Raw genomic sequence first — 26,985 nt, 5'->3', positions numbered from 1 at the left:
GATAAGTAGGATCCTGAGATAGGTATGACTGTGAGTGGTTATAGGGAAAAGACATCTCAGAAAGGGAACACGGCATGAGCTAAGACCCTGAGATTACATGTCAAGTGTATTCTTGCCACAATAAAAAAAAAGCAAGACTTCGCAGAACAGGGAGCACTGAATCCGGAAACAGAAGGAGTAGATGAGAAAACTGCAGGAGGCCATACGTATTCAATGTCTTATGATCATCCTCTGACCCAGATAATTTCCTACTTTTGACAAGCCTTTGTATTATCAAGGGATACAACATTGTGAATTAATGATTTGACTTAGTGATATGTGAGTGAGGGAGGAAAAAAGGGATCCACAGATTTCTAGGACTATATAATACAGGTAGAATTTAAAAGGAATTTGGTGGCTGGGCATGGTGGTTCATGCCTGTAATCTCAGCATTTTGGAAGGCCGCGGTGGGCAGATCACCTGAGGTCAAGAATTCAAGACCCCTCTGGCCAAGATGGTAAAACCCTGTCTCTACTAAAAATACAAAAATTAGCCGGGTGTGGAGGCACGCACCTGTCATCCCAGCTACTTGGAAAATTGCTTGAACCTGAGAGGCAGAGGTTGCAGTGAGCTGAGATTGTGTACCACTGCACTCCAGCCTGGGTGACAGAGCAAGAATTCATCTCAAAAAAAAGCTAAACAAAGGAATTTGGCATAAAATAATTAATGTTGACTGTTTCGGTTTTGTGTAATGAACATGTTGCCTAGTTTGTCTTTGTTAGTATGTACTGCAGAATTTTTTAACCATAACTTCTTGTATTTTTTTGATCATGCTAAAAAAGAAATTCTATATATAAGTTAAAGGAAATGCTTCCTAGTTTTTTCAAAAAGACAATTTGGAAGTGAATTTGTCCAAAATGATGGAAGCACACATGGAGAGAGGTAAAAGTGAAAGGAAGATTGGGGACAGGTAACAAAGGGCCTTGAATAGCATGTTAAGTAATTAGTTATTAGTAAAGTAATGGAAAAAGATATATGCTCTATATTCCAAAATGGTGCTTTGAGGACCTCATTCCTTAGCAATGAGCAGAATGAGTAATAATGAAAAAGAAACATGAAATCAAAAGTCATTAAAGTATCCCAGGGGAGGATAATGTGCTGAAGCAGCAAGGCCAGGGCAGCTGGAGGTGTCTGGAGAAAGGAGCCTAAAGGAGGAGGACCAGCAGGGACTATCCAGCCTCCCATCCTTCATAAGACAGCCTGGGAGCTGCTGTGCATACATCTCAAGAGATCTCACTGTCTATATATCGTTAACCTTGAAATATGCCTTTATATTCAGAGGTGTGTTAAAAATGGTTAACAACCAGCTCCCAAGGGAGAGAAGAAAAAAAAAAAAAGGCCCAGATTTGTAGCATTTACCAATTTCCGTGGTATAAATAGCCTCACCATGATTGATTTCAAGCTGTAGTGACTTCCATGTGATAAGAGTCCTACAATTGCTATCCATATCACTGAATGAACCTGAGATACCGACCTGCTTCTGCCCAGCCACTTACAAATACACTAATCTCCTGTTCGTGGGATGTCTTTCCAAGAGGGAATTACTCTTTTCAGAAATTCACAGATCCAGATTGAGAATGACCGTTGTCTACACTCACAGCTGCATTTATGAAAGCCCAAAACAAAGATTGGCTGTAGTCATTTTCAAGTCCAATTGCATAATATCTGACTTTTTTCCAGCTTTAGATTAAGATATGAAAATGTAGGAACTATCATCTCTCTCAAACAGATATTTCTATTTTGCTTAGTGTGTTGTGAAAACCTGCGATTACTTCCATCTGCCTTATTTCTGACTCACCTTTGAAAAGGCAAAATCCTACTGAAAAAGTGGGCCTTATGTACACAGCTATGTCAATGATCTTAAACGTGAAGCCAGGACTCCCTCACACACCTGAACTACATCCCTCCCCATGCTTGAATCAGGTTCTCAGATAAAACCTTTCACAAATAATAAATCCTTCTTATTTCACAATAAAATATCCTTCAGAATCCAGATTCTGTCCCAAAGCAGGCTTAAATCATGTCCCACTCACAGGTAGTAAATACAGCAAATTTCCCTCACCAGATAAAAGAGATCTAACTATATGGCTATTAGATTTTATATGCCACAAATCATTTGTCAGTTTAAGTTTGAACTAACTTCCTTCCAAATAATCAGAGACTGGGTTCTTTCTGAAACCCAGTGAATATGATAGGATATGATTTATACTTGATCTTGCTTGTAAAGATACAGTTAATAGAAATTTGCTGCTTAGCCATGGCTTTTTTTTGGAGGGGCGGCGGGGCTAGAAGTCCCATGTGCTATTAATTGTGCCACAGAGCCCACTTGGCCATGGCGGCGGCCCCTTCTTCTTCCTCCTCCTCTTCTTCTTCTTCTCCTTCTCCTTCTCCTTCTCCTTCTCCTTCTCCTTCTCCTCCTCCTCCTCCTCCTCCTCCTCCTCCTCCTCCTCCTCCTCCTCCTTCTTCTTCTTCTTCTTCTTCTTCTTCTTCTCCTCCTTCTTCTTCTTCTTCCTCCTCCTCTTCTGGGATACATGTGCAGAACATGCAGGTTTATTACATAGCTATACATGTGCCATGGTGGTTTGCTGCACCTATCAACCCATCATCTACATTAAGTATTTCTCCTAATGCTATCCCTTCCCTAGCCTCCCACCCACCAAAAGGCCCTGGTGTGTGATTTTCCCCTCTCTATGTCCACATGTTCTCATTGTTCAATTCTCACCTATGAATGAAACATGTGGTGTTTGGTTTTCTGTTCCTGTGTTAGTTTGCTGAGAATGATGACTTCCAGCTTCATCCATGTCCCTGCAAAGGACATGAACTCATCCTTTTTTATGGCTGCATAGTATTCCATGGCATATATGTGCCACATTTTATTTATCCAGTCTATCATTGATGGGCTTTTGGGTTGGTTCCAAGTCTTTGCTATTGTGAAAAGTGCCACAATAAACATATGTGTGCTTGTGTCTTTATAGTAGAATGATTTATAATCCTTTGGGTATGTACCCAGTAAAGGGATTGCTGGGTCAAATGGTATTTCTGGTTCTAGATCCTTGAAGAATCACCACACTTCCTCCACAATAGTTAAACTAATTTACACTCCTACCAACAGTGTAAAAACGTTCCTATTTCTCCACATCCTCTCCAGCATAATATTCAGAATCTATAAGGAACTTAAATAAATTTACAAGAAAAGAACAACCCCATCAAAAAGTGGGTGAAGGATATGAACAGACATATGTCTCAAAAGAAGACATTTATGCAGCTAACAAACATATGAAGAAAAACTCATTATCATGGGTCATTAGAGAAATGCCAATCAATACCACAATGAGATACCAACTCATGTCAGTTAGAATGGTGATCATTAAAAAGTCAGGCTTTTTTTTTTTTAAATAGGATATGAGGAATGGAGTATGAATTAGTTGGAGTAAATTTCTCCTGTGCTTAGAACCTCACATTATTTCTTCCCTCCCTCAGCATGTTTTTTAATATGTCACTTTAAATTTATTAATATATAAATTGAAATCCACATTTTCATATCATTCACCTGATGCATCCCTTCTGCCTCAAAGTCTCTATGTGCCCTGGCCATTTTCCCAGGAGATCACTTCCCACTTAGACCCTCAGGTCAAATGTCACTTCCTCAGGAAGCCTTCCCTGAACTGTTGTCCTTCCCCTGAAAACCAGTGATCTCAGATGGAAATTACACATGTGTGCAATTCTTTGATTTGAAGTCCTTTCTGTTCCACTAGACTGGACACTGTATTAGTTGAGACTGGGACTGGATTTGGTGTTACTCACTGCAAAATCCTAATGCCCAAGGCAGCAGCTGGCACAAAAGGCAACTTGTCGATATTTATTAAGTGAATAATTGAATGAATATGAATAAAAGAATAAATAAATAAACCAGCTTCCTTCCAGCTGCACACCTTGTATGTACATTGTTGCTCACATCTTTAACTTGCCACTGTGTTTCAGCTCTATTTAAAATCCAGTCAACTATTTTATATTTGTGCAGAATGAGAATGGAAAGATAAGCAGAGATGATGATGATGCCCTTTAAAATAAATGTTGGCATCTGTCTCCTGTTACTCCAAGTGGCAGACTGATCCTCGGTTAGCATTTAACCCTTAGCCCTAGTTCTGCCTTCACCAGTGTGAATCGAGAAAAATGACAAGTCTCAATTATTTTAAAAGGTTTATTTGCCAAAGTTAAGGATGCATTCCTGGGGACAGGTCTATGTCTCTCTCCAAACATGTTTTTTGTTTATTTGTTTTGTTTTGTTGTTGTTGTTTGTTTGAGATGAATCTTGCTGTGTCGCCAAGACTGGGGTGCAGTGGCACAATCTTGGCTCACTGCAACCTCCACCTCATGGGTTCAAGCGATTCTCCCTGCCTCAGCCTCCCAAGTAGCTGGGATTACAGGCGCACGCCACCACACCCAGCTAATTTTTGTATTTTTAGCAGAGATGGGGTTTTGCCATGTTGGCCAGGCTGATCTCAAACTCCTGACCTCAGGGGATCCACCCGCCTTGGCCTCCCAGAATGCTGGGATTCCAGGCATGAGCCACCACACCCGACGTCTGAAGACAATTTTAAGGGCTCCAAATTTAAAGGGGCAAGGGCAGAATATTGAGAAATACACAATTTTCATGTAAGAGGAGGGTAGGGAAAAAATATTCATTACTGCCTTTGTCTGGCTCAGTGAATCTGCATTTTTTTACGTGATGACATAGACAAGTGGGGCAGAGGAAAAATGCAGGGAGCCTGACTTTTACATAAGATAACATAGACGAAATGGAGCAGAAGGTGTGACAAAGACTAAATGGGCAGTGGGGGTGAATGCACCTATAAAAATAAGCTATCAATTTACATTGCCGCAGTGAAATATTAACAGAAACACCTTAGAGTGAAGATCTTGCAGCTCACTAGGAATTTCCTTGTGGGCAAAATATGGGGGAGACATGTAGCTTTTCATCTTGTTCAGAAACCAAAACGGGAGAGGCAGGTTTGTGTGACCCAGTTCCCAGCTTGACTTCTCCCTTTGGTTTCATGAGTTTGGGGTCCCAAGATTTAATTTCCTTTCTCACTGGGCCTTCAGATGCCGCTGCTGTTCAGGCTCCAAGACCAGGAGAACGAGTAGGCAGTGTGATGGAAAGAGCGCCAGAAGTCAAGAGACCCAAATTCTCTTTTGTTACCAGCTCTGCAGCCTTGCCCACACTTGCAGCTCCTTCACCTTAGCCTATCTAGCCACAAAAGAAAGGTGATCAGACCAATCCCCACCACTCAGGATTGTTGTAGAGACGATTTGCACACTGGAAAGTACTCTGCACAGTTAATTGATCCTTTTTAATTTTGAAATTTTTTGATACATAGTTATGGGGTACATGCGATATTTTGATACACACATAAAATGTGCAATGAGCAAGTCAAGGTATTTAGGATATCCATCGCCTTGAGCACGTCAGTTGTTCTTATTTTTAAACACCAATGGCCAAATGGAAGTAGTGTTACTGAGGGTCCTGATCCAGACCCCAGGAGAGGGTTCTTGGATCTCATGCAAGAATTAGAGGCGAATCCATAAAGTGAACGCAATTGTTAAGAAGCTAAAAAGAATAAAAAATGGCTACTCCATAGGCACAGCAGCAGCATATGGGCCGCTCAGCTGTTTATACTTACTGTTACTTCTTGATTATATGCTAAACAAGGGGTGGATTATTCATGAGTTTTCTGTGAAAGGAGTGGGTAATTCCCAGAACTGAGGGTTCCTCCCCTTTTTAGACCATATAGGGTAATTTTCTTACATTGCCATGGCATTTGCAAACTGTCGTAGGGCTGGTGAGAGTGTCTTAGCATGCTAATGCATTTCATTATAATTAGCATAGAATATGCGGTGAGCAGGACCAGAGGTCACTCCCATCACCATCTTGGTTTTGGTGATTTTGACCGACTTCTTTTTTTTTTTTTTTACATCAGGGAAAGTGCGAACACAGTCCCCCACTACCACAAATTATGCAGTCGAGTTTCCCACATTTGGGGAAATCGCAGGGGTCAGCACATCCGGAGTGCAATGGATAAGCCTCGCCCTGGGAAAACCACCTTCGTGATCATGGTATCTCTCCTGTTTTATCAGCAAGGTCTTGGTGACCTGTATCTTGTGCTGACCTCCCATCTCATCCTGTGTCTAAGAATGACCAACCTGGGAAAGCAGTCCAGTAGGTCTCAGCCTTATTTTACCCAGCCCCTATTCAAGATGGAGTTGCTCTGGTTCAAATGCCTCTGACAGTATGAGGCATGTAAACAAGCTCCAAGGGTGAGGGTCCAGGTTCTGCACCCCAGACCCAGGACTGTGCCATCAGATGTTGACTTGGGGAATCTGTCTCAAGCCTCCTCTGGGATGACAGATGGGAGGTTTTCAAAACAACTAATACAGCAACAAAGCCCTCTTTCATCTCTTTTGTCCTTCCTATTTGCAAGTATTGTTCATGTAATGCTCTTCTTTCTATATGCCAACCCTTTTAGATTTTCTTACTGATGTTTTCCTGCAATGACATTAATAGCTGGTTACGTGAAAACTGTCAATCCTAAGAGAAGTTCACAAGAGAGCCAGCGTAAGCCAGAAAGCTGGCGGACCAACCAGACCACAGACTAAAGAGTGAAGCAAGAGAAGCCTATTTGTGGGATGCTCAGCCCCTTTCATCCTGTTTCCTTTCTTTTCTGTACTTGAGGGCTGCTGCATACCAATTGCAGAAACTTACACTATTTCCTCTTCTCAAACATGTGAAAGGGAAGGATCTAATGACCTTATTCTCATCAGAATGTGAGTGATCCAGGGAAAGCAGGTCCCACGCAGGGACTTCAATTCAGTGAATCCTGGCCTGTGTTTGTAATATGACCCCTCAGTGAGTTGATTGATAGACTCTAAGGAGCTGGTAGGCAGGGGAGTGTCTGTGTTAAAGCCCTCTGCTGAATCCTGAGCAGTTAGGGTGGGACCTGGCTCATGCTGGAGGTTCACTGATGAGTTGTTAGATGAGGGTGCCCAGTATAGGGAACCACCAGTGTAACTGTTCTTGCCTTCCTCTTCCACCTCCCTTGCAACTCCGTCAATCGCAAGGCTGCCATCACACATCGCCACAGACTGGAGGGCTCAAACGGGGATATATTTCCTCCCAGTTCTGTAGGCTGCAAGTCCAAGATCAAGGCATCAGCAAGGTTGGTTTCCTCTAAGTCTCTCTCTTTGGCTTGTAGATGGCCATCTTCTTCCTACGTCTTCACATTGACTTCTCTCTGTGCATATGTCTGTATCTTAGCTTCCTCTTCGTATAAGGACACTGGTCCTATTGGATTAGGGCCCACCCAGATGATCTCATTTTAAACTAATTACCTCTTTAAGGACCCTACTGAAGCGGCATTGTTGTCTGGGGTCAATACCTGAGGTTCATTGTTTCATGACAAGGGAATCCAGGATGCAGATACACACAAGAACTGGATTTAGGAGCAGAGATTTGACAGGCAAAAGAAAGAGAAAGGAGACCAGACGCGATGGCTCATGCCTGTAATCCCAGCACTTTGGGAGGCCAAGGAGAGTGGATCACAAGGTCAGGAGTTTGAGACCAGCCTGGCCAACATGGTGAAAACCCGTCTCTACTAAAAACACAAAAATTAGCTAGGCATGGTGGTGAGTGCCTATAATCCCAGCTACTTAGGAGGCTGAGGCAGGAGAATCGCTTGAACCCAGGAGGCGGAGGTTGCCGTGAGCCATTGCATTCCAGCCTGGGCAACAAAGTGAGATTCTGTCTCAAAAAAAAAACAAAGAAAGAAAGAAAGAAAGAAAAGAAAAGAAAGAAAGGAGAACAGCTCTCTCTCTGGAGTGCACTGGATTTTATAGACAGGCTTGAGGAGGCAGTGTCTGATTTACATCGCGCCCAAAGATCGATTGGCCCAGGTATGATGTTTATATAAAATGCAAGGAAGCTGGCTGCCCCACCCTAATCTTATCACGCAAATGGGGTTTTTGCCTGGCTGGTGCCATGTTGCCTGTTCCTTACTGTATACCTGGCTGGCAAAGATGGAGCCACCATTTTGAACATGCCTAGTCCCAGGTAGCCTATTCCTATCGGCACAGATGCCCGCATTCACCCGTGCAAGCTTCCGGCTTGCTTGTCTATGTCCGCAGCTCGATTTTATAGGCTGTTCTTTGAAAAGAAAATGATTTGGGGGCTGCTTTTCATTAAAAGGAAAACCTTACTAAGGACTCCCGAACCTTCATATCTGCCTAAATAATTTCTTCTTAACTCCTATATCACTATCTCCTAATATAGTCACATTGTGAGGTGCTGGCAGTTAGGACTTCAACATAGGGCTTTTTGGGGGGACACAGTTCTGCCTAAAACACTCAGCGAAAGCGTCAAGTCCCATTAGATTTTTATCAATAGGAGTTTATCTGTCAGACTGGGTGTCAGGGAAGCATCTTTGTGAGCTGTCAGGCTCTTCTGGAGACTGTGAAACCCTTTCCAATAGGTAGCTACATATAAGTGACACTGGTACTGAAGAAATCTTCCTCTGGGGCTTTCAGCAATTGCACAGACGGCACACATGTTGTGATTCAGTGTGGCCATGACAAGGATAAAGTTAAATGCCTTTGATACACTGACATGAAATGTAGCAAGTGGAGGATCAAACAATTGAAAGCGGAAGGATCATTCTTGTAACCACAGGATGATAATAATATACAGAAAACTATTTTCATAAGGCAGACTCATCATTTGATATTCTGCTGTTATTTTCTGTGGGATTTTTTTTTAAAGGAAAACAATCCCCCAGTAAATGAGAATGTTGCAACATAATACCACGTTCCAACTCATAAAAGTTTTTCTTCAGAGTTCATTTGGAAGCATTTCAGACAGATTGTTAGGATTATTACTTTCTGGGATAAAATCATGATTTTTTTTTTTCAGACATTTCTTCCTCAACTCATAACCTTCCTCGCAATAATATTTTGCATGTTGCAATAAAAAAGCAAGGCAGACAGGCAACCTCTATTTTTAGATTAACACATTTGCCAAAGTCAAGGAGACTTATCTAAATGCTGAATTCCCACAGACATGAGCTGCGTTTGCAATGCCAGACACTTAAGCCAATTTCATAGCCCACTTACAAGTGAACATTGCCAGATGGATCCACCATCTGTGACCCCACCATTGGACACATTATCTCGAATCCTCTTATTTCTCTTAATATCATTGTTGTATGAAAGTGAGCCAACCTTGGATTGGTTTATGTAAACAACTATACTTGATGGCCTTAGTTTGTCTTTAAAAGATTTGGGTGCTGTGGGAAGAGGATTGGCAGGATGGGACCTGGGCAGTGATGGACAGTTCCTGGAGGAGATTCTGTAAGCTGTGGGCAGTGGTATTGCCAAGACAGGAGTCAGGCGTCTGTAGAGCTGCGTTATGAAGCTGAATGGGAGGAAGTCCAGTCTGGTGAAGCCAGGGAGAAAGCCAGAAACTGGCTGTCTCTCAGTGGAGGCACAAGGAGTCCCTAAATCTGCAGGGACAAAGCTGAGTCCAAAAGCAAAGCAGAGACCTGGATTGTACATCAAAGTGCCCAGAATGGAGTCATCAGACTCCAACAAATGTTACTGAGCTCTTGGCCTTCTCATCTAGAGAAACGTAAAGACCACCAGGGATTCAGCGATGAAGATTGACTTGTCCAATGCCATTTAGAAGCCAGTAGCAAAGTGAACTGGAGTTGAGAATTGCTAATTTTTCAGCCTCCACTTGGTAATTTTCCACCTGACATACAACACTGTGTTTCAAAGAAGTCTTCAAAGATTTTAGAGAGATTCAAAGAGAGACAATGGGCAAGTAAAAATTGGCCTGTTGAGGCACAAACTCCTGTACACATATGTTTATAGTGACTTTGCAAAAACTAAAAACAGCTCAGGGATCCCTAAGCCAGAGATGGATGAATAAACTGTGGGCCATCTACACAGTGGAATACCACTCAGCAATAAAAAATGAACTCCTGGTACACACAGCATTGTGGATGAATCTCAAATGCACTGAGCTGACTGCAAGAAGCTAGACCCAAAACGCTGTATGACTCCATTTATATGACATTCTGGAAATAGATTAGTGGAGTCCAGGGGTTAGGAGACAGGTCAGGCTTGGCTACAGAACAGCATGGGTGACACTGGGGCACTGTTGGAACTGTTCTCTGTGTTGTTGTGGAAGTAGTTACAGGTCTAGGTGCATTTATCAAAGCTCTTAACTCTGCTTACTAAAAAGGATGAAATTTATCATAGTAAAATGTATCTTTATTTATTTATTTTTATATTTATTTATTTATTGAGAGTCTCACTCTGCCGCCCTGGCTGGAGTGCAGTGCTACAATCTCGGCTCACTGCAACCTCCACCTCCTGGGTTCAAGCGATTCCCCTGCCTCAGCCTCCTGAGTAGCTGGGATTACAGGCACCTGCCACCACACCAGGCTAATTTTTGTATTTTTTGTAGAGATGGGGTTTTCCCATGTTGGTCAGGCAGGTCTTGAACTTCTGACCTCAAGTGATCCACTCACCTTGGCCTTTCAAAGTGCTGGGATTACAGGCGTGAGCCACCGTGCCTGGCCATATCTTTAATTTTTTTTTTAAAGGCTTAAGGAGAGAATAAAAACAGCAATAGATGTGCTCCTAGAAGGCAGTGGTAAAAAGGATCCCAGTGTGGGCTCAGTAGCCAGCCTGCCTGGGTTTAAACTTTGGTCTTGTGACTTTACTGTATTCGGACTCTGTACCTCATTTTTCTCATTCTAAGATGGGAATAATAAAAGTATCTTTCTCATAGGATTGTTGTATCACTTAAAGGAGGCAATTATATTGAAAATGTTTAGAATATTAGCTTTTCTTTGATCGATCTTTACGCAACTGTCCAACACATCCTCAGGATAAATTCCTAGAAGTAGAAACTAGGTCAGAGGTACACAGTCATACGTATCAACAAACTGCCTGCCAAGAAAATAATGCCCATTTATACTTCCTCAAACAGCCTATAAGTATACCTCTGCTCTCTGTCCAACAATGCCTAGTATTAATCTTTTCCAATTTACAAGGTTAAAAAATGATATTTTTATGTTTCTTTCATTTGGATTTCTTTGGTGACTAGTGAGGTTGAAGTCTTTTCATATATTTATTAGTCACAGGTATTTATTTTTATGTGAAATGCCTGTTTGTAATCTTTCTATTAGAATGTTTATAGTTTTATTATTTATTTGTATGAATTTGTTACAGATTAGGCATAATAATTAATGTTAACTTTTTTTTTTTTAACCAAGTGCCAAACATTCTTCTAGGCATTGAAAAATATTAACATTTGATCAGGCATATACATTATAAACATTTCACCCTGTGGCTTTTGTTTCTCTTTCAACCTTGCTCATGTGTTTTTTTGTTTTGTTTTGTTTTTTGCTATAGAAGTAGTTTAGATTTTAAAATTCCTTTGTGATTTCTACATTTTTGATCATGTTTAAGGAGGTCTTCTCTTTTGATTAATCATAATGTTTTTATACAACTATAAAATAAACACTTGCAAGTTTCACATTTGTTTGGAAATTCCTGGTGGCCGTTCTCATTGTCTGGAATTATTCTAAAATAGTAAATGTTTTTTAATTCCAACAACAACAACAACAAAAAAACAGGAGATGTCTGACGGCATTTTTGGCAACAGATATAAACATTAGTGTATCTATCAAGAAGATGAGGGTGAGAGGTGAGAAGAAGGAAGCAGGAAGAAGGTGACTTAGCTTAGGAAGTGTAGGTGCTTGGGTGGCCACAGAGACTGCTCCCCTGAATTGATTCTGGGTGATTCTTTTTTTGCTTTTTTTCTGTTGTTGCTTGTTTGTTTGAGATGGAGTCTTGCTCTGTCGCCCAGGATGGAGTGCAGTGGTGCAATCTCAGCTGACTGCAACCTCCACCTCCTGGGTTCAAGTGATTCTCCTGTCTCTGCCTCCCAAGTAGCTGGGATTACAGGCATGCACCACCACACCCGGCTAATTTCTGTATTTTTAGTAGAGATGGGTTTCACCACGTTGGCCAGGCTGGTCTCGAACTCCTGACCTCAGGTGATCTGCCCGCCTCGGCCTCCCAAAGTGCTGGGATTACAGGCATAAGCCACCGTGCCCAGCTATTGTTTTTTTAGTGGGGTCTCGCTGTGTTGCCTAGGCTGGAGTGCAGTGGCGCCATCATAGCTCACTGCAATCTCAAACTCCTGGGCTCAAGCGAGCCTCCTACTTCAGCCTCGGAAGTAGCTGGGACTACAGGTTGTATACCACCATGCCTGGCTGATCCTTTAATCTGATACTGTCAACTCTTCCTCATCTTCTCCTTTAACCTGACTCTTCCCTAGGAGGGTTCCACTCTCTCTCCCTTCACTGTTTCCTGCCCACCTAATCCAAACCTCAGATCCACACTCAAAACAAAGCTGATGTTTTCAAATAGAACTTCTTCCAACACTAAAATTTCCTTCCCAAATTAGTGAAATCAGACCCTGCAAACCAAACACCACTTAAAAGGCTTGGCTTTTCTTCCTCATTTAAAAATAACCATTTGCAAGAAATAAAATACGAAACTTAGGTGTAATGCATCTCCTATGACCTCACATTCTTAGGGTATTTTTTTTTTTCTTGCCAACTGATCCTGCATTCATGCTAATGTCCCCTTTTTGTTTCCTTAAAAGTACTCAGTTGTTCCATCAAAAGCCAAAAAGAAAATAAACTATGTTTCTCAGGCAATGTGAGGCAACAGCAAAGGCCTCCAGCACTTTGGGAATAGTTTTTGATTGAAAGAAAAGAACCAATTTTAATTGCCAGTTATTTCCTCCAGAAAAAAAAAAAAAAAGCCAGCTTAAGTATCTATGTATAGAGAAAGGCAAAGTTTTTTATTTGTTTGTTTTCAATTTGCCCTTAAGGCATTTATAGAAAGGAAGTAAACATAGATAATGGTATCAGACCCGTTATCTCAAGGGAGAAAAAAATCTTCCAAGTTTTAGAAATTCAAATATCAGCCCTGAAATTACTCTGTGTCCAGATTATCATTTAAATGCCTAAGCACAGAATTATGCAATATTTTAAAAATATTATTTCTGAGTATTATTTAAATATTATTTCACATGCACATATAAATATACACACTCCAGCATAAATATAAATGTATGTGTATATAAATAGAACACATATATAATAGATATGCTACATACACAAACTTCTATACTTATGTATGTATAGATGGAAGCAGTGTAGTGCTTTCCAAAACCAACCACATATTTTGAAAAGAGAAATTCATTCAAAACACAAACTAGCCAATCAATTCTGCTCCCCTGGAGAAATCTGACAATTTTAAGCTCCCGAGCATAAGTACTTCTGGCTCTTTCTAGCAGGCATAGTTCCAAGGTAGTGTCTAAAGGCAAGCATACTTTTGTGGTAGGTAACTGTTTTCTTGGCCTCTGAATAACTGTGACCACATTCTCATGGAGAAAATTGTGGCCTGTGTTGCCAGTTATTTTATTTTTCCAGAGTAGGAAAAATTCCCACCCTAAGGCACAGGAATTAAAGTTCCTAAAGGAAAAGCCCATGTCTCATTACCGTTGGGAAAGTGTCCCTCAAATTCTCACCTGTAATAACAATCTAGTTTTGATGGAGACTTTATATTACTTTCTAGGATCTGGAACGTGTGTGTGTGTGTGTGTGTGTGTGTGTGTGTATCTCAACACCTTCAAATACACATGCAAAACTCCAGCAGAATTTAGCTGCAGCTGACAGTAGTCAGTTTTAATTAATTGTCTCATTTTCTTCATCTCTAGTATCTTAATTTATTATTACTTATCCTCCCTATTTAATCAGGCATTTATGAAGTATCTGTTCTGTATCTGGCACTGTGCCTGGTAACATGCATGCCAAGGTTATTTCTTTCTTCATTTATTTCAACCCATACCATTCCGTGAGTATTTGAGGATGTGCACACATAAAGATTCCTGCCCTGGAAGGGCTTACAGTCTTATTTTCTTTGCCATTTCCAGAGAATCAATTCTTAAAATTTGCCTATTACTTATAAAATGTCTAATCTTATTAAATAAATATTTCACCTTATTTGGAGCCAAGAACAAAGTACATAATTCCTCGTGAATCAGTTTTCATAAAAGAGCTCTCCTATCTGGTGTCATGTCAACAGATATGGATTCAGGCCAGGGCCACCTGTGTTACACTTGTCTAAATATTGGGGTTTGTAATTACACAGGAAGAACAGAGCTCATGTTTCTTCAAATCAGTAGCTCTTTTTTTCTCCGATTTAGAAAAAAAAATGCACTGATTTGCTAGAAGAGACAAATGTAACAGAAAGAATACATGTAAAAATAGTTGAAAAATTGGAATTCTAATATAATTTATCATTATAATTTTAATAACTGATAAACTTAGAAATTTTGGCATCTGGCTTCAGAGATTTAAACGCTGACAAAAGAATATTTTATTCCATGAGTCATAGGTGGCCAAGGTGTACCCCTTCGCTTAACGCGTTCTTTAATTTCATGAATACAGAACTCTTTACATGACATCTGTTCGACTTATTTGAACATCAGCATGCACATGTTTTTAAATATGGAGCTCTGGAGTCAAATTCCAAGTCTAATAACTGAATCTGATTCTGTATCCATAAAACCTAAGACATCTGACAGTGGTTTTGACCTGGAGAACTTTCAGATCATTTTTTCTTTTTAAACAAGTATTATTGTGTCTTAGGTTGGGTTGCCCCAGAGCAGGCATTAAGATAAGGATGAGAAAACAAGCAGTGTATTTAAGAAATCCTGAGAAACACTGGTAAAGGTAGAGAAGAGAAACATGGAAAAGAAGAATGGAATAAAGATCATCATCAAGCTAGTTGCCACTGTGGGCAATCAGGGCCTCATCTGGCTGGGGAAAGCAAAGTCAGAGAACAGATCTCAACTATCTCACTTGACTGAGAAGGCAGCTGGGCCACTCACTTTCCAATTCCTACCTGTAATTGACTGAAAGCTCTTCCCAGAGACACTAAGCCCTCAGGGGGAGAATCATCTGCAGTCTGTCTCTGTTCACTTGTACGTGTATTAGTCAGGGTTCTCTAGAGGGACAGAACTAGTAGCATTGCTGAACATATAAAGGGGAGTTTATTAAGGAGAATTGACTCACATGATCACAAGGTGAGGCCCCACAATAGGCCGTCTGCAAGCTGAGGAGCAAGGAAGCCAGTCCGAGACCCAAAGCTGAAGAACTTGGTGTCCGATGTTCGAAGGCAGGAAGCATCCAGCATGGGAGAAAGATGGAGGCCAGAAGACTAAACCAGTCTAGTCCTTCCTTGTTCCTCTGCCTGCTTTTATGCTGGCCGTGCTGGCAGCTGCTTAGATGGTGCCCACCAGATTCAGGGTGGGTCTGCCTTTCCCAGCCCACTAACTCAAACGTTAATCTCCTTTGGCAACACCCTCACAGACACACCCAGGAACAGTACTTTGCATCCTTCAATCTGATCAAGTTGACACTCAACATCACATGTGCAAAAGGTGGATGCCAAGGGAATATGGCTATAAATCATTTTTCTATACAAATTCCATTATACCAATTTAATTCCTGAATTAGTTTCCATATGGAGTGGTCAAATAGGACCTCCTTCCACCTTTGTTTTTTGTTTTTCTATTTTCATTCCCGTTCTGCTAGAATTAACCAATTATAGTTTCAACTGTTGTGAGTTTTCTTCTGTGGCCCTGATTTCTACCAAGTTCAGTTTTCTTTTTCTCTTTTTAAATTTATTTTAGATTCAGGGGATACGTGTGCATGTTTGTCACATGAGTAGATTGCATAAACGGGTTTAGGCTTCTAGTGTACTCATCGCTCAGATATTGAACATTGGACTCTGGGTAATTCTTCAAACGTTATCTCCCTTCCTCCTTTCCCGCTTTTGGAGTCCCCAGTGGCTATCATTAGCATCTTTATGTCTATGTGTACTCATTGTTTTAGCTCCCACTTATAAGTGAGAGCATGCAATATCTGATTTTCTGTTTCTGAGTTCACTTAGGATAATGGCATCTGGTTCCATCCATGTTGCTGCAAAGGGCATGATTTCATTCACTTTTATGGCTACATAGTAATCCATGGTGTTTATGTACCATATTCTTTATCCAATCCACTGTTGATGGACACTTGGGTTGGTTCCATGGAGGCCCAGTTTGCTTATATCTAAATTTTACTCTGCAGATTTAGCCATTGTCATTTTTATTTGTGTTTGATTGCTTCTACCAGGGACAGCCATTGTAAATGAGATTGAGAAAAGTCCGCTGGGCGCGGTGGTTCACGCTTGTAATCCCAGCACTTTGGGAGGCCGAGGCAGGTGGATCACAAGGTCAAGAGATGGAGACCATCCTGGCCAACGTGGTGAAACCCCGTCTCTACAAAAAATACAAAAAATCAGCCGGACGTGGTGGCGGGCGCCTGTAATCCCAGCTATCAGGAGGATGAGGCAGGAGAATGGCGTGAACCCGGGAGGTGGAGCTTGCAGTGAGCTGAGATCGCGCCACTGCACACCAGCCTGGGCGACACAGGGAGACTCCATCTCAAAGAAAAAGAAGAAAGAAAAATTAGCAGAGCGTGCTGGCAGGCGCCTGTAGTCTCAGATACTCGGGAGGTTGAGGCAGGAGAACGGCGTGAACCCGGGAGGCAGAGCTTGCAGTGAGCCGAGATCACACCACAGCACTCCAGCCTGGGCCACACAGCAAGACTCCGTCTCAAAAAAAAAAAAAAAAAGAATAGCCAGGCATGGTGGTGTGTGCCTGTAGTACCTGCTACTCAGGAGGCTAAGGCAGCAGAATCACTTGAACCCTGGAAGCGGAGCTTGCAGTGAACCGAGATCGCGCCACTGCACTCCAGACTAGGCGACAGAGTGAGACTCCGTCTCAAAAAAAAAAAAAAAAAGAGCCAACAGTTTGACCTCTATGTTAGCCAGTCACTGAAATAATTTTGAGCATTTCCCCTTACCTAGTCTAGGATTGCTCGACCGCAGTCACCCAGGTCCACCACTTACCTACTTGTGTGAATGATGTTAGGAAATTTACAGTTTAGCCTTCTTAAGTCTCAGTTGACTCATTTGCAAAACTGTGCTACTAATAAAGACCTCCTACCTTCTTGTTAGGAATCATTCAAAGGAAATCCTTTAAAAGGACTCCTGGCATGCAGTGTTGTTCCATGTGCTATTTATTAGGATTGCTGTTGTTACTTTAGATCGTTATAATATGTTACTTATTTTATGTAGTACTGATTGCTTTGCCAGAAGTATACTCACCACCCACACTATTTGTAAAGAGCAAACGTTTGTCAAAATGGCAATCAGAATGTTCCACTTCTGGGCTAACAATCCTTCCTCATAGGGTATTTGCTGGTGAGAGTGATAACAGGAAATGTACAGTGAGCCTGGTACCTAGCAGACACTCACCACCTGACTTTCCCCTTTTCCTTCCCTGGGGGTATGTGCCTTGAACCTGGAGGATAGGAAAAGTGATGCAATAATGAGTTTCTAGAAATTGACCTTCCTAAGCACAGAGGGGTTTGAGATCTACTGATGGACGTTTTATCAAGTTGGTTATAGTGAAGCTCCAACATCCTTTCCAAAATGTCTTATGAAAGGTGTGACTTCTCTTCTAGTTTTGTGGCTCTCGTACCATCAGCATGTAGGGGTATTCTATGTGCTATTTACGATTTTGAACTTAGTAAATTTTTTCTGTACGACTCATGCATGTGTTCTGTGTTTTTGTCTTTTTAAGATTTGATTGTGGGTGCATTTGGAACAGGAAAAGTCGCTGTTTACAGGTACGTTTTTGATAGTATTCAAATGTTTTTCTCATTGTTTCAAATACATTTTCTTGTTAGTTTTACCTTAAGGAGCACATTCCAGTGATTTATTCTGGTGAATACTTAGATGCTCTTTTTAAAGTCTAGAGATATTTTTTGCCCTCACTCTTTCTTTTCTTTGCATTTTTACTCTCATACTTCATGACCAAACTTCCAGATTTTAAGAATATAATGTTAAATAAGATATGAAAATGAAGCAGATCGTATAAAATGACCCACTTTTTAGATCTTACTGTATTTGATTTATTCTCTTTGCTTTGGAAATGTATTGAAATGTTCACTTATAAATAAGCAGTGCAGGGTAGAAGAATGTTACTGTTTATCCTGGCTTCTATAATCAAACTGGACACTAAGTTAGGAAATAGAACATTCCAGGAGTTGGTAGCCTCCAAAGGCAAGTATTGAAAACAGTTCAAATACAACAGCTATGGATTCCAAGCCTGGATATTCCATATACTCACTGATTTGTAATCTTGGGCAAGTTCTTATCACTTTCAGAGTTTCAGATTTCTGATCTGTAAAAGAAGGATAAAAACAATATTTATAAGGTTACCTTTGTTCAAAGGATTCAGTGAGAATATGCATGTGGCGTACACAGAATAGTAACTGGGAGAGAGGTGGTGCTCAACTTTAGCTTCTTTAAAAAAAAAAAAAGTTTTATTGCAGGACACGGTGCCTCACGCCTATAATCCCAGCATTTTGGGCAGCCTACGTGGGCAGATCACTTGAGGTCAGGCGTTTGAGACCGGCCTAACCAACACAGCAAAACTCCATCTCTACTTAAAATACAAAAATTAGCCAGGCATGGTGGTGCACGCCTATAATCTCAGCTACTCGAGAGGCTGAGGCATGAGAATCACTTGAACCCGGGAGATGGAGGCTGTAGTGAGTAGACATTGTGCCACTGCATTCCAGCCTGGGAGACAGAGTGAGAGACTCCATCTCAAAAAAAAAAGAAAAAAAAAGGTTTTATGAGAATTCAAGACACTAGGTCAGAATATCAAGACAAAAGGCTGAGGGCTTACCTGGGTCTGCTAGGTGCGTAGTGCTAACGTAGTCGGCTCCCAGAGAGATTCTAAAGTTAGGTTTCCTCAAATAGGCAAGATTTTCTTCTTCATCAGTCCCAAGACAAACTCAAAGAGGGTTGATTTGTACCAACCATGTCCCACTTTAGGTTCTAGAGAATCAGACAGTCGAAACCCTCAAGGTGTCTGAAGTATGGGGCTTGGGTTTGCGGTGGCCGTGGAGTACACCACTCAGAGCTGCTGGAGCAGAATGGGCATAGGGCTCAGCTGCTCTGCTTCCAATCTGCCACTTTCATGCCAAGACCGTATTTTCCATGAGCTGCTCCCAGCCAACTAGCCGACACACCAAGAACACAAATGCAGGCCTGTTTTTGCAAGACATGGAACTCCTGTCATGGGCAAATTTGGATCAAGGACTCTCAATTGCCCAGGCCAGAACTTTCTTATCCAGTCCTCTGTCCTTCCCTTGATCCTCCCAGGGATCAGAACTCCCAGCCCCCTCCACTCTCTCCCCACTTTTCGTCATAGATGTTTGACCCCAGTACATCTCTTGCATATCTAGTTCCGTTTTATCATCTGCTTTTCCAAGGAGTGGAACTAACACAGTATTGAAAGCAAAATTACGTAACAAAATACAGAGAAGTGCATGAAGGAACTTAGGAGAAATCCCAGCAGGCCCATTGCTTATTGTTTAAAGCAGTGCTGTAAACCCATTCTGCCCTGAGACACAGCCCTTCCTCTTGTGGGGGGGAAACTTACCCAACATGGCTTCATTTCTCCCTGTCATTTGGGGACTTTGGCTTCCAATGATCATATCTTGGAACCAAGCTTTAAAATCTGCTCCATTTCCTTCCCCCATGATTTATTAATACTTTTTTGTTTTGTTATTCTCATCTGGGTGGCTGCAATTGAATTACTTATGCTCTATTAGTCTCTCTCCTCAAATTTGGCTACATATTAGAATTACCTGGAGAGTTTGTTTAAAATTCCGATGACTGATCCTTATCCCATAAGTTCTGGTTCAGTTGGTGTGGCAGGGCCTGGGCATAGAATTTGTTTTAAAGCCCTTTAGGTGATAATATTGTGCAGTCAGGATGGAGAACCACTTTTCTGGCTGATGTACAGAATTATTCTGCAAACCCACCTTCGTGTATTTAGCCAAATTTGGAAAGCTCAGCTTGAAAACTATCAATGGAAATTTAGAAATTATCAATGATAATTTGCAAACTTCAAGTACTCACAAAATTAAAATTACCAGTGAAAAGTTGCAGACTTCGAGTACTCACAAACACGAATGGCTGTAAGATGATGTATTTCATCAGATACGGATGTAGATATGCTAGCAGATGGCAAGCAATATTTCACAGCAATATTGCCATAATACTGGGGACCCACTTCATCAAGAAATTAGATTTGTGTATGCGACTTGGCCTGATAGACCCACAGCACTCTTTATTTGTGTTTGTGTGCCTCCAGATGTGTTTTGAGGTAATTAGCTGAGTGTGGTACCCACCTGTTCATGCAGTGGGCACAATTCTTGGCACAAATGCTGAGAATGTTGGCAATGGCCTCTGAAGTATTCTGTCTACTACTGAGTTCAGTATGCAGTGAAGTGGGCTTCTGCCTGCCTATCACCTTTGTGGTTTATTCAAACAAACCCTGCATTTTCTCCCTGCAGAGCAAGACCGGTTGTGACTGTAGATGCCCAGCTTCTGCTGCACCCAATGATTGTCAATCTTGAAAATAAAACTTGCCAGGTTCCAGACTCTATGACTTCTGCAGCCTGGTGAGTTAGTCCAGTGCTTCTCAAACTCCAATGTGAATTCACATCACCCGGGTATCTTGTGAAAAACACAGATTTGGATTCAGTAAGTCTGGGGTGGGGCCTAGATTTTGCATTTCTCGAAAAAAGCTTCAAGAGATGCTACTGCGGCTGGTCTGTGGCCCAAGTTTGAGTACCAAGGAGTTTGTCTTTCAAGAGAACCTATGATATGGTGCTGATCTTTGGCTATTGACTTACCATTCAAAGGCTACTTCTCTAATCTGCAGGCTCTAGGTGAGAGGAGAAGTGTAAAAACATTTGGAGAAATTCCCAGTGAAACAAATCTTGGAAATTGCTCTTAGATTCTTGGTGTACTAAAATAAACACTAACCAAGGTAAAAATATAACAAAATACCTACACTCTTACATTTTTGGCATATGCTTATAGATACTGCTTTTCGGGCTCATATAATGTCTTATTTATTTATTTACTTTTTGAGATGGAGTCTCGCTTTGTCACCCAGGTTGGAGGGCAGTGGCACAATCTCGGCTCACTGCAACCTCCACCTCCCAGGTTCAAGCTATTCTCATGTCTCAGCCTCCTGAGTAGCTGGGATTACAGGCACCCACCACCATGCCTGGCTAATTTTTGTATTTTTAGTAGAGACGGAGTTTCACTATGTTAGTCTGGCTGATCTCGAACTCCTGACCTCAGGTGATCTGCCTGCCTCGGCCTCCCAAAGTCCTGGGATTACAGGCATGGACCACCATGCCCAGCCGATGCCCCTTTTCTAACTAGTCAATTTACTGGGTTTTCTATGCTGACAACAGATGCCAGTTTTGTAATTCAGCATGGAACACATTATACAAGTAAAGATTTTTGTGCCATAGACTGTATTTTTGTGTCCATCATTAAGAATAGCGATTGAATTATTCCTTTTGCCTGGATGATGGAGGCTTTGCTTGGACTTTCGGAAGCTGGCTGATACAGCTTCTGAAAGTGTTCCTTCTGAATTTTGTCAGCCGTCTGATGGGAGTACAAGATGGAACTTGACTGTAACACAGTTTAAGAAAAGACCACTTAGTTTCTCAATACGTAGGTTCTCCAGGGTTAGAAGTCACTATGTTGGTTAATACCTTCAGGGTATACCCTCTGAAGGATCAACAAATCCTTGAGGTGTTTAATATTTTGCCCTTATTTTTCAGGAGACGTGGTCTAACTCAGACAGTGTTTTTGGTTTCTGAGAATGTCAGAATTGCAGAACTAACCACTCTTGACCCAGAGAAGTTATTTCCAGCCGATTTTAACATGTTGTTGATGGCCTTTTGACAGGAGTTCATACTGGAGTCAAAGCTTTTAAGGGTGGAGGGTGGGGACTTAGAGGACCCTGAAGAATTCTTTGAAAAACATCCTATTGCTGGGAGCTGGGGAGTGTGGCGGGAGAGCATCCTCTTTAACTGCTTTTGAAAAGAGTTGGAAAATGCCTTGGGCACATTTTAAAATGGTTTAAAGTCGTAAAATAGTATAATGAAAACCTGATCTGAAAAAATATGTCGGAGAGCCAGCATTTATCCTTACCCATGCATGATTAAATGAAAATGAACTCTGAGAGTTGCTACTTGTTCATGAGTATTAAAACTTCAGTATTTCCCCCAAAGAGGCTCATGTTCACACCTTCATAACAGAATGGACTTCCAAGCTGAATTCTTTTAAGCACATGTGGTACACTCTGATATAGAATGTTGTTGTTTTGAAAGAGATAATTGCTTCTAAGGGTTTTTAGTTTAATGGATATTTTTATGAGATTGAAGTTTTGGTGTTTTGTTTTGTTTTTCACCAGATTAATAGTTCTGTTTGGTTTTATGGAAAGAATATTACTTTTTAGCAAGAAAATGTCTGTCTAAATGTCTGTCTTTTCATGAGCCATTTTCTTATTGCATTTAATCATATTATTAAGTTAAAGTGCAGTTTGTTATGTGGACAAATGTATATCCCTTTACAATTATATTTGTTTCTATTGCATACATTTTTCTGGAAGAGATCTTATTTTCACATGCAAAATTTGTGAATGGTGCCTCAGAGTCTCAGAAGACAGAAAGTTAACAGCTGATTCAGTCTAGAATGTGTTTCTTTGATTCTCTTTTTTCTTTATTTTAGGAACTTAATTTAGTTTTTCCAAAATGATTGAAAGGTCTCTGTTGATTTTCTCTGCTGTTATTTGTGTCTGTATGTGATATAATCTTATGTCACACATCTGAAAACTATCACATAAACTCTACTTGGCAAACAGTTCTTCACTTCCATCGATGTGCATTTCTGTGTCTTTCAAACAGCAGTGTAGTTTTATAAAGTGACTGTCTTTAATTGGCATTTCTAAGTTAGAAAAAGTGGGGGAAAGCCAGCTCAATAAATATTAATATAATTGGCGACTAACCATTTATAAAAAGGAAAAACTAGCGCAATATTTCATTTTGGAAATGTAAATGTGAGCAATTACCCGCTTGTCCAACCTGATTTAAAAAACTTGTCAGATATGAGTGACTATGTGAAACCTGCTATTTGTTATCACTGAAATAGGATTGAAAACTGAAGAGAATGTAAAATGAATTGCTTTGTGCTTTTAAATCATGTTTCACCTTTATCTCATTTTCTCTTCATCATAGACAGCTATGAGCACAGTCACATTGCAGAACCATTATTCCAACCATGCTTGGGTTGGGACTAGCCTCAGAAGATCATGTAGTATATCACCCTGCCTTCTGGCCATATCAAAAGCACTGTCCATAAACAGTTTAATTTAGAACTTATGTAATAAGGGACCTGGGTTGATTTCATGGGTTTTTTTGCTCCAATCAGACCTATTTAGACTAACGGGCCATAGTGAAAATGACCAATATTTCTAGTTTGAAATTTTAATTCTAATTTAATCATAGTTTACAGCTTTCCCTAATGACCCAAGTATACTTTGTAATTAGCTGTAGACCTGCAAGTGATCCTAATTCTATACTCTATATGACCCATGATGTATGTGTGCTTATATATAATATAGTATATATGTTTTTCTAAATTCAGAATGAGCACATCAACGCACTACTGTAAAATCTTGAAATTTTCTTTATCGATCAGAACAGAGTGTTTGAAAAATTATGACTTGACAGACTCTTTTCCACTAAAGTGATCTATGAACTGGCAGGTTTAGATTGGAGTACTATTATTGAGAATTCAGCACATTGTAGAAGTGATATTACACTTGTATGAAAAAATGTTTAAGTCATCCAGTTGCTAATGATATTCAGATAACAGAAAGAGAGCTGAGAAAGAAACAGATTTATACTGACATGTAACTCATAAATAAATAGTAACCCTTTAGCTGATAACATCATTTATCAACCATACACCATCTCATAAGAAAAAAAAAAAAGATGTTCATTTGCATAACTTTATTCCTTTTTAAAAATTTGTTATTGCTTTTGAATTGTTTGTATTAAAAATTCTATATCTAAAATGATTTTAATATATATGTTGATAATTTCATTACAAATAGGAGTATATTTTATTGTCCTATGTCCACACAGTTAATGATGAATAGAAAAAAAGATCATTGGCCGATTTGAACATACACTCAAATACTTTCAAAAAGATTGGACACAGAAAAATTCTAATTTTGAAAGCCAGGTTTACCACAAAATTGAAAGATGTGATTAATTCTTCGTCTTTCTTGAATAATTCTAATTGAAGCAGAAGCGAGTTGGAATCAGTGATTTCTCTGGGGAAGCGGAATAAACACTTGTAATAGCATAGACATTTCAGGAAACTTTTGGCTTAATGGTATGTGGCAAATTATTTACCCTGAGGGGAGACATTGACTGAGGTCACGGTAGATAGATGAATCCCAGATGTGACACTTTTTCATTGTATTTGACACAGGAAGCTGACACAGAATTAAAGTATGATTGGGGATTATTTACTCCCTTTGAATTCTGTAGAAATACCCAAATCATACGATAGTATTTTACTGGTAAAAAGTTTATGATTGTCATTAAACCCTACTTAAGTATTTTCTTATATTTTCACTTTCCTAGAAATGAGAAAAGGCCCCATCTCTAGTGATGGCTGTTAGGGCTTGGAATTTTTCAGGGAGAGGTGAGCACATTCATTCAGCAAAGGCAGCCAGAGAGTCAGACATCTCTCATTCCATCTGTAGCCACAGACCAAAGCCAAGTGCAGATCAACCTACAAGCCAGTGCAGACATTGCCTTGAATGACAGTCATCACGCGTTCAAGGCGCAACTCCAAAGTGTCTCTCATGGACATCTGCCCTCTCTTGATTGTCTTTATTCCTGTATCATTGTGCCTACCTAGCTTGAGACAGCCATGCTAAGCTTCCTATTTCTCTTTCTCCCCTTCCTCTTCTCATCTCTACCTCCAGTCTTAGCCCAACTGTAGCAAGGTTCTGCCAAATTCCATCTCCCTCCAAGCAGAGTGAGTCTTTTAAGTTAAGCATACCATGTGCTCCATGCTTCTGAAGATTAAATCTGCATTTTTTTAGCATGACTTGCAAAGTCCTGTTCCTCACCGGTCCACCAAGCCAGCCTTGTCTCCTACAACTTTGCCATCTTGCTCAGTGCCCCGACTACACTGAATTTCTTCAGTTTTCTCAAATGGGTCTAGATTCTTACCTCCAGATTTTACCTCTAGCTATCTTCTTGCTGTGCTGCCTAATTCTTCCCTCCCTGGCACATGGAAGATACTCACTTGTATTCATTGAATAAAAGCAACAAGTAATTGATTAATTGAGCAATTGATTAAATCAGTTAACCTCCTGTACTACTTTCCAGTATTACCTTCCATGTAATGATAATGTCACTTGTCTTAATTGTATTAGTATTGAGACCAACTGGTAGAAGGGGTGGGTGTGTGTGTGCGTGTGTGTGTGTGTGTGCGTGCGCGTAATTAGAAATATATAGAGAAAATGATATTCATTATCTGGGATGAGGTAAAGGAAGGCTTCTACTTTAGATTCAAAACTTTATTAACCAATAAATTACTGACTATTATTTTCTATAGCTTTTCTTTAAGAGTATGTGCATCTGTCGCAGGCCAGAGCATTTCAAACACAATAGGTAAGCACGTTTTCATTTTTACATTCTTATACTATACTAAGAAAGTTGAACAGTAACCATTTCTCTGCACAGACCATATAAAATGAAAGAACCCTTGAGGAATACCAAGATGTCTGTTGCATATATGGAATCTTCTACATAAATATTACCTCAGTACTTGGTAATACTATTATGTATAAGAACACGTAATTATAGGGAGAATGGCAACTTTTATAAAACCATTATAAAACATTTTTAGCTTGGAGAGTATGTTATAAAATTTTTCTAGCTCATTTATCATGCTTGATCTCAACTATGAAAAATAAATGTTTCTTGAATAAGCAACTTGAAATGGAAATTCATCTCTCTGATTGAGCATTGTGTTCACTGAATACTTTTTCTCTACTTTACTTCTGTTCTTTAGTCTTAATGGCAGACGTGCAATTAGATTCCCTGAAACAGAAAGGAGCCATTAAACGAACGCTCTTCCTTGATAACCATCAGGCTCATCGTGTCTTCCCTCTTGTGATAAAACGGCAGAAATCCCACCAGTGCCAGGATTTCATCGTTTACCTTCGAGTAAGTATGCCAGAAAGACTTCTCTAGCCTCTCACCTTCATATCCGAATTCCAACCATTTTTCTCCATTTAACCATCATAGTTGTCTGCATAGACCCCCATCCGTCTGTTTTCATTTTCATAGCAGGAAACTTTATTTTAGGGTCAAATACTCTCCTCTTGACCCTGACTTCAACTAACCTGATGATGTGTTGCTATTAATTTCTAAGGCTTCTTTTCATTTTGAACAAAATCTTTATAATGGCATCGGCTCACATGGTTTTCATTTCTACCCACCTCCTCCCCAAAAAACATAAAAGTGCAACATAATTTATATGAATTTTTCTCCTATGTGAGTATGTCTTGTTAGATTTTATCAATGCACATTTCAGAGCCAACTCAGGAAAGCATTTAGACATTCAAAGCTTTTATTAGAAGTAATTTATAATTATCTTCTTTAAAGTAATGTATTTTTACAATGACTTCAAAACCTACCGAAATTTAAAAAGTAAAATTATTTATAACACAATTACCTATCTTCACCTTGCCAGTTGTGAGGTTGTGATAACTGTCTCAATTTC

At 40.3% G+C, this 26,985-nt stretch overlaps 1 protein-coding gene and 1 non-coding gene across 4 annotated transcripts in view; one reads left to right on the top strand and one right to left on the bottom strand.

Annotated features, from left to right (window-relative positions):
* Positions 1–26,985, top strand: part of ITGA8 (integrin subunit alpha 8) — a 215,194-nt gene that overhangs the window by 82,153 nt on the left and 106,056 nt on the right. For all 3 annotated transcript variants that reach the window (XM_033208788.1, XM_033208786.1, XM_033208789.1), the window contains exons 14-17: positions 17,870–17,915; positions 20,661–20,768; positions 25,813–25,868; positions 26,272–26,426. In XM_033208788.1, the coding sequence (XP_033064679.1) occupies positions 17,870–17,915; positions 20,661–20,768; positions 25,813–25,868; positions 26,272–26,426 (365 nt within the window). The remainder of the gene's footprint in view (positions 1–17,869; positions 17,916–20,660; positions 20,769–25,812; positions 25,869–26,271; positions 26,427–26,985) is intronic.
* On the bottom strand, positions 6,014–6,177 carry LOC117082931. Its single transcript, XR_004436852.1, has one exon. It is a non-coding gene; the product is annotated as a U1 spliceosomal RNA (small nuclear RNA).

Source organism: Trachypithecus francoisi, unplaced genomic scaffold (assembly GCF_009764315.1).
Source record: "Trachypithecus francoisi isolate TF-2019V2 unplaced genomic scaffold, Tfra_2.0 Lachesis_group9, whole genome shotgun sequence".
In the NCBI taxonomy this organism is placed as follows: domain Eukaryota; kingdom Metazoa; phylum Chordata; class Mammalia; order Primates; family Cercopithecidae; genus Trachypithecus; species Trachypithecus francoisi.
The sequence above is the reverse complement of the archived record's forward strand: the minus strand, read 5'-3'. Positions and strand labels throughout refer to the sequence as shown.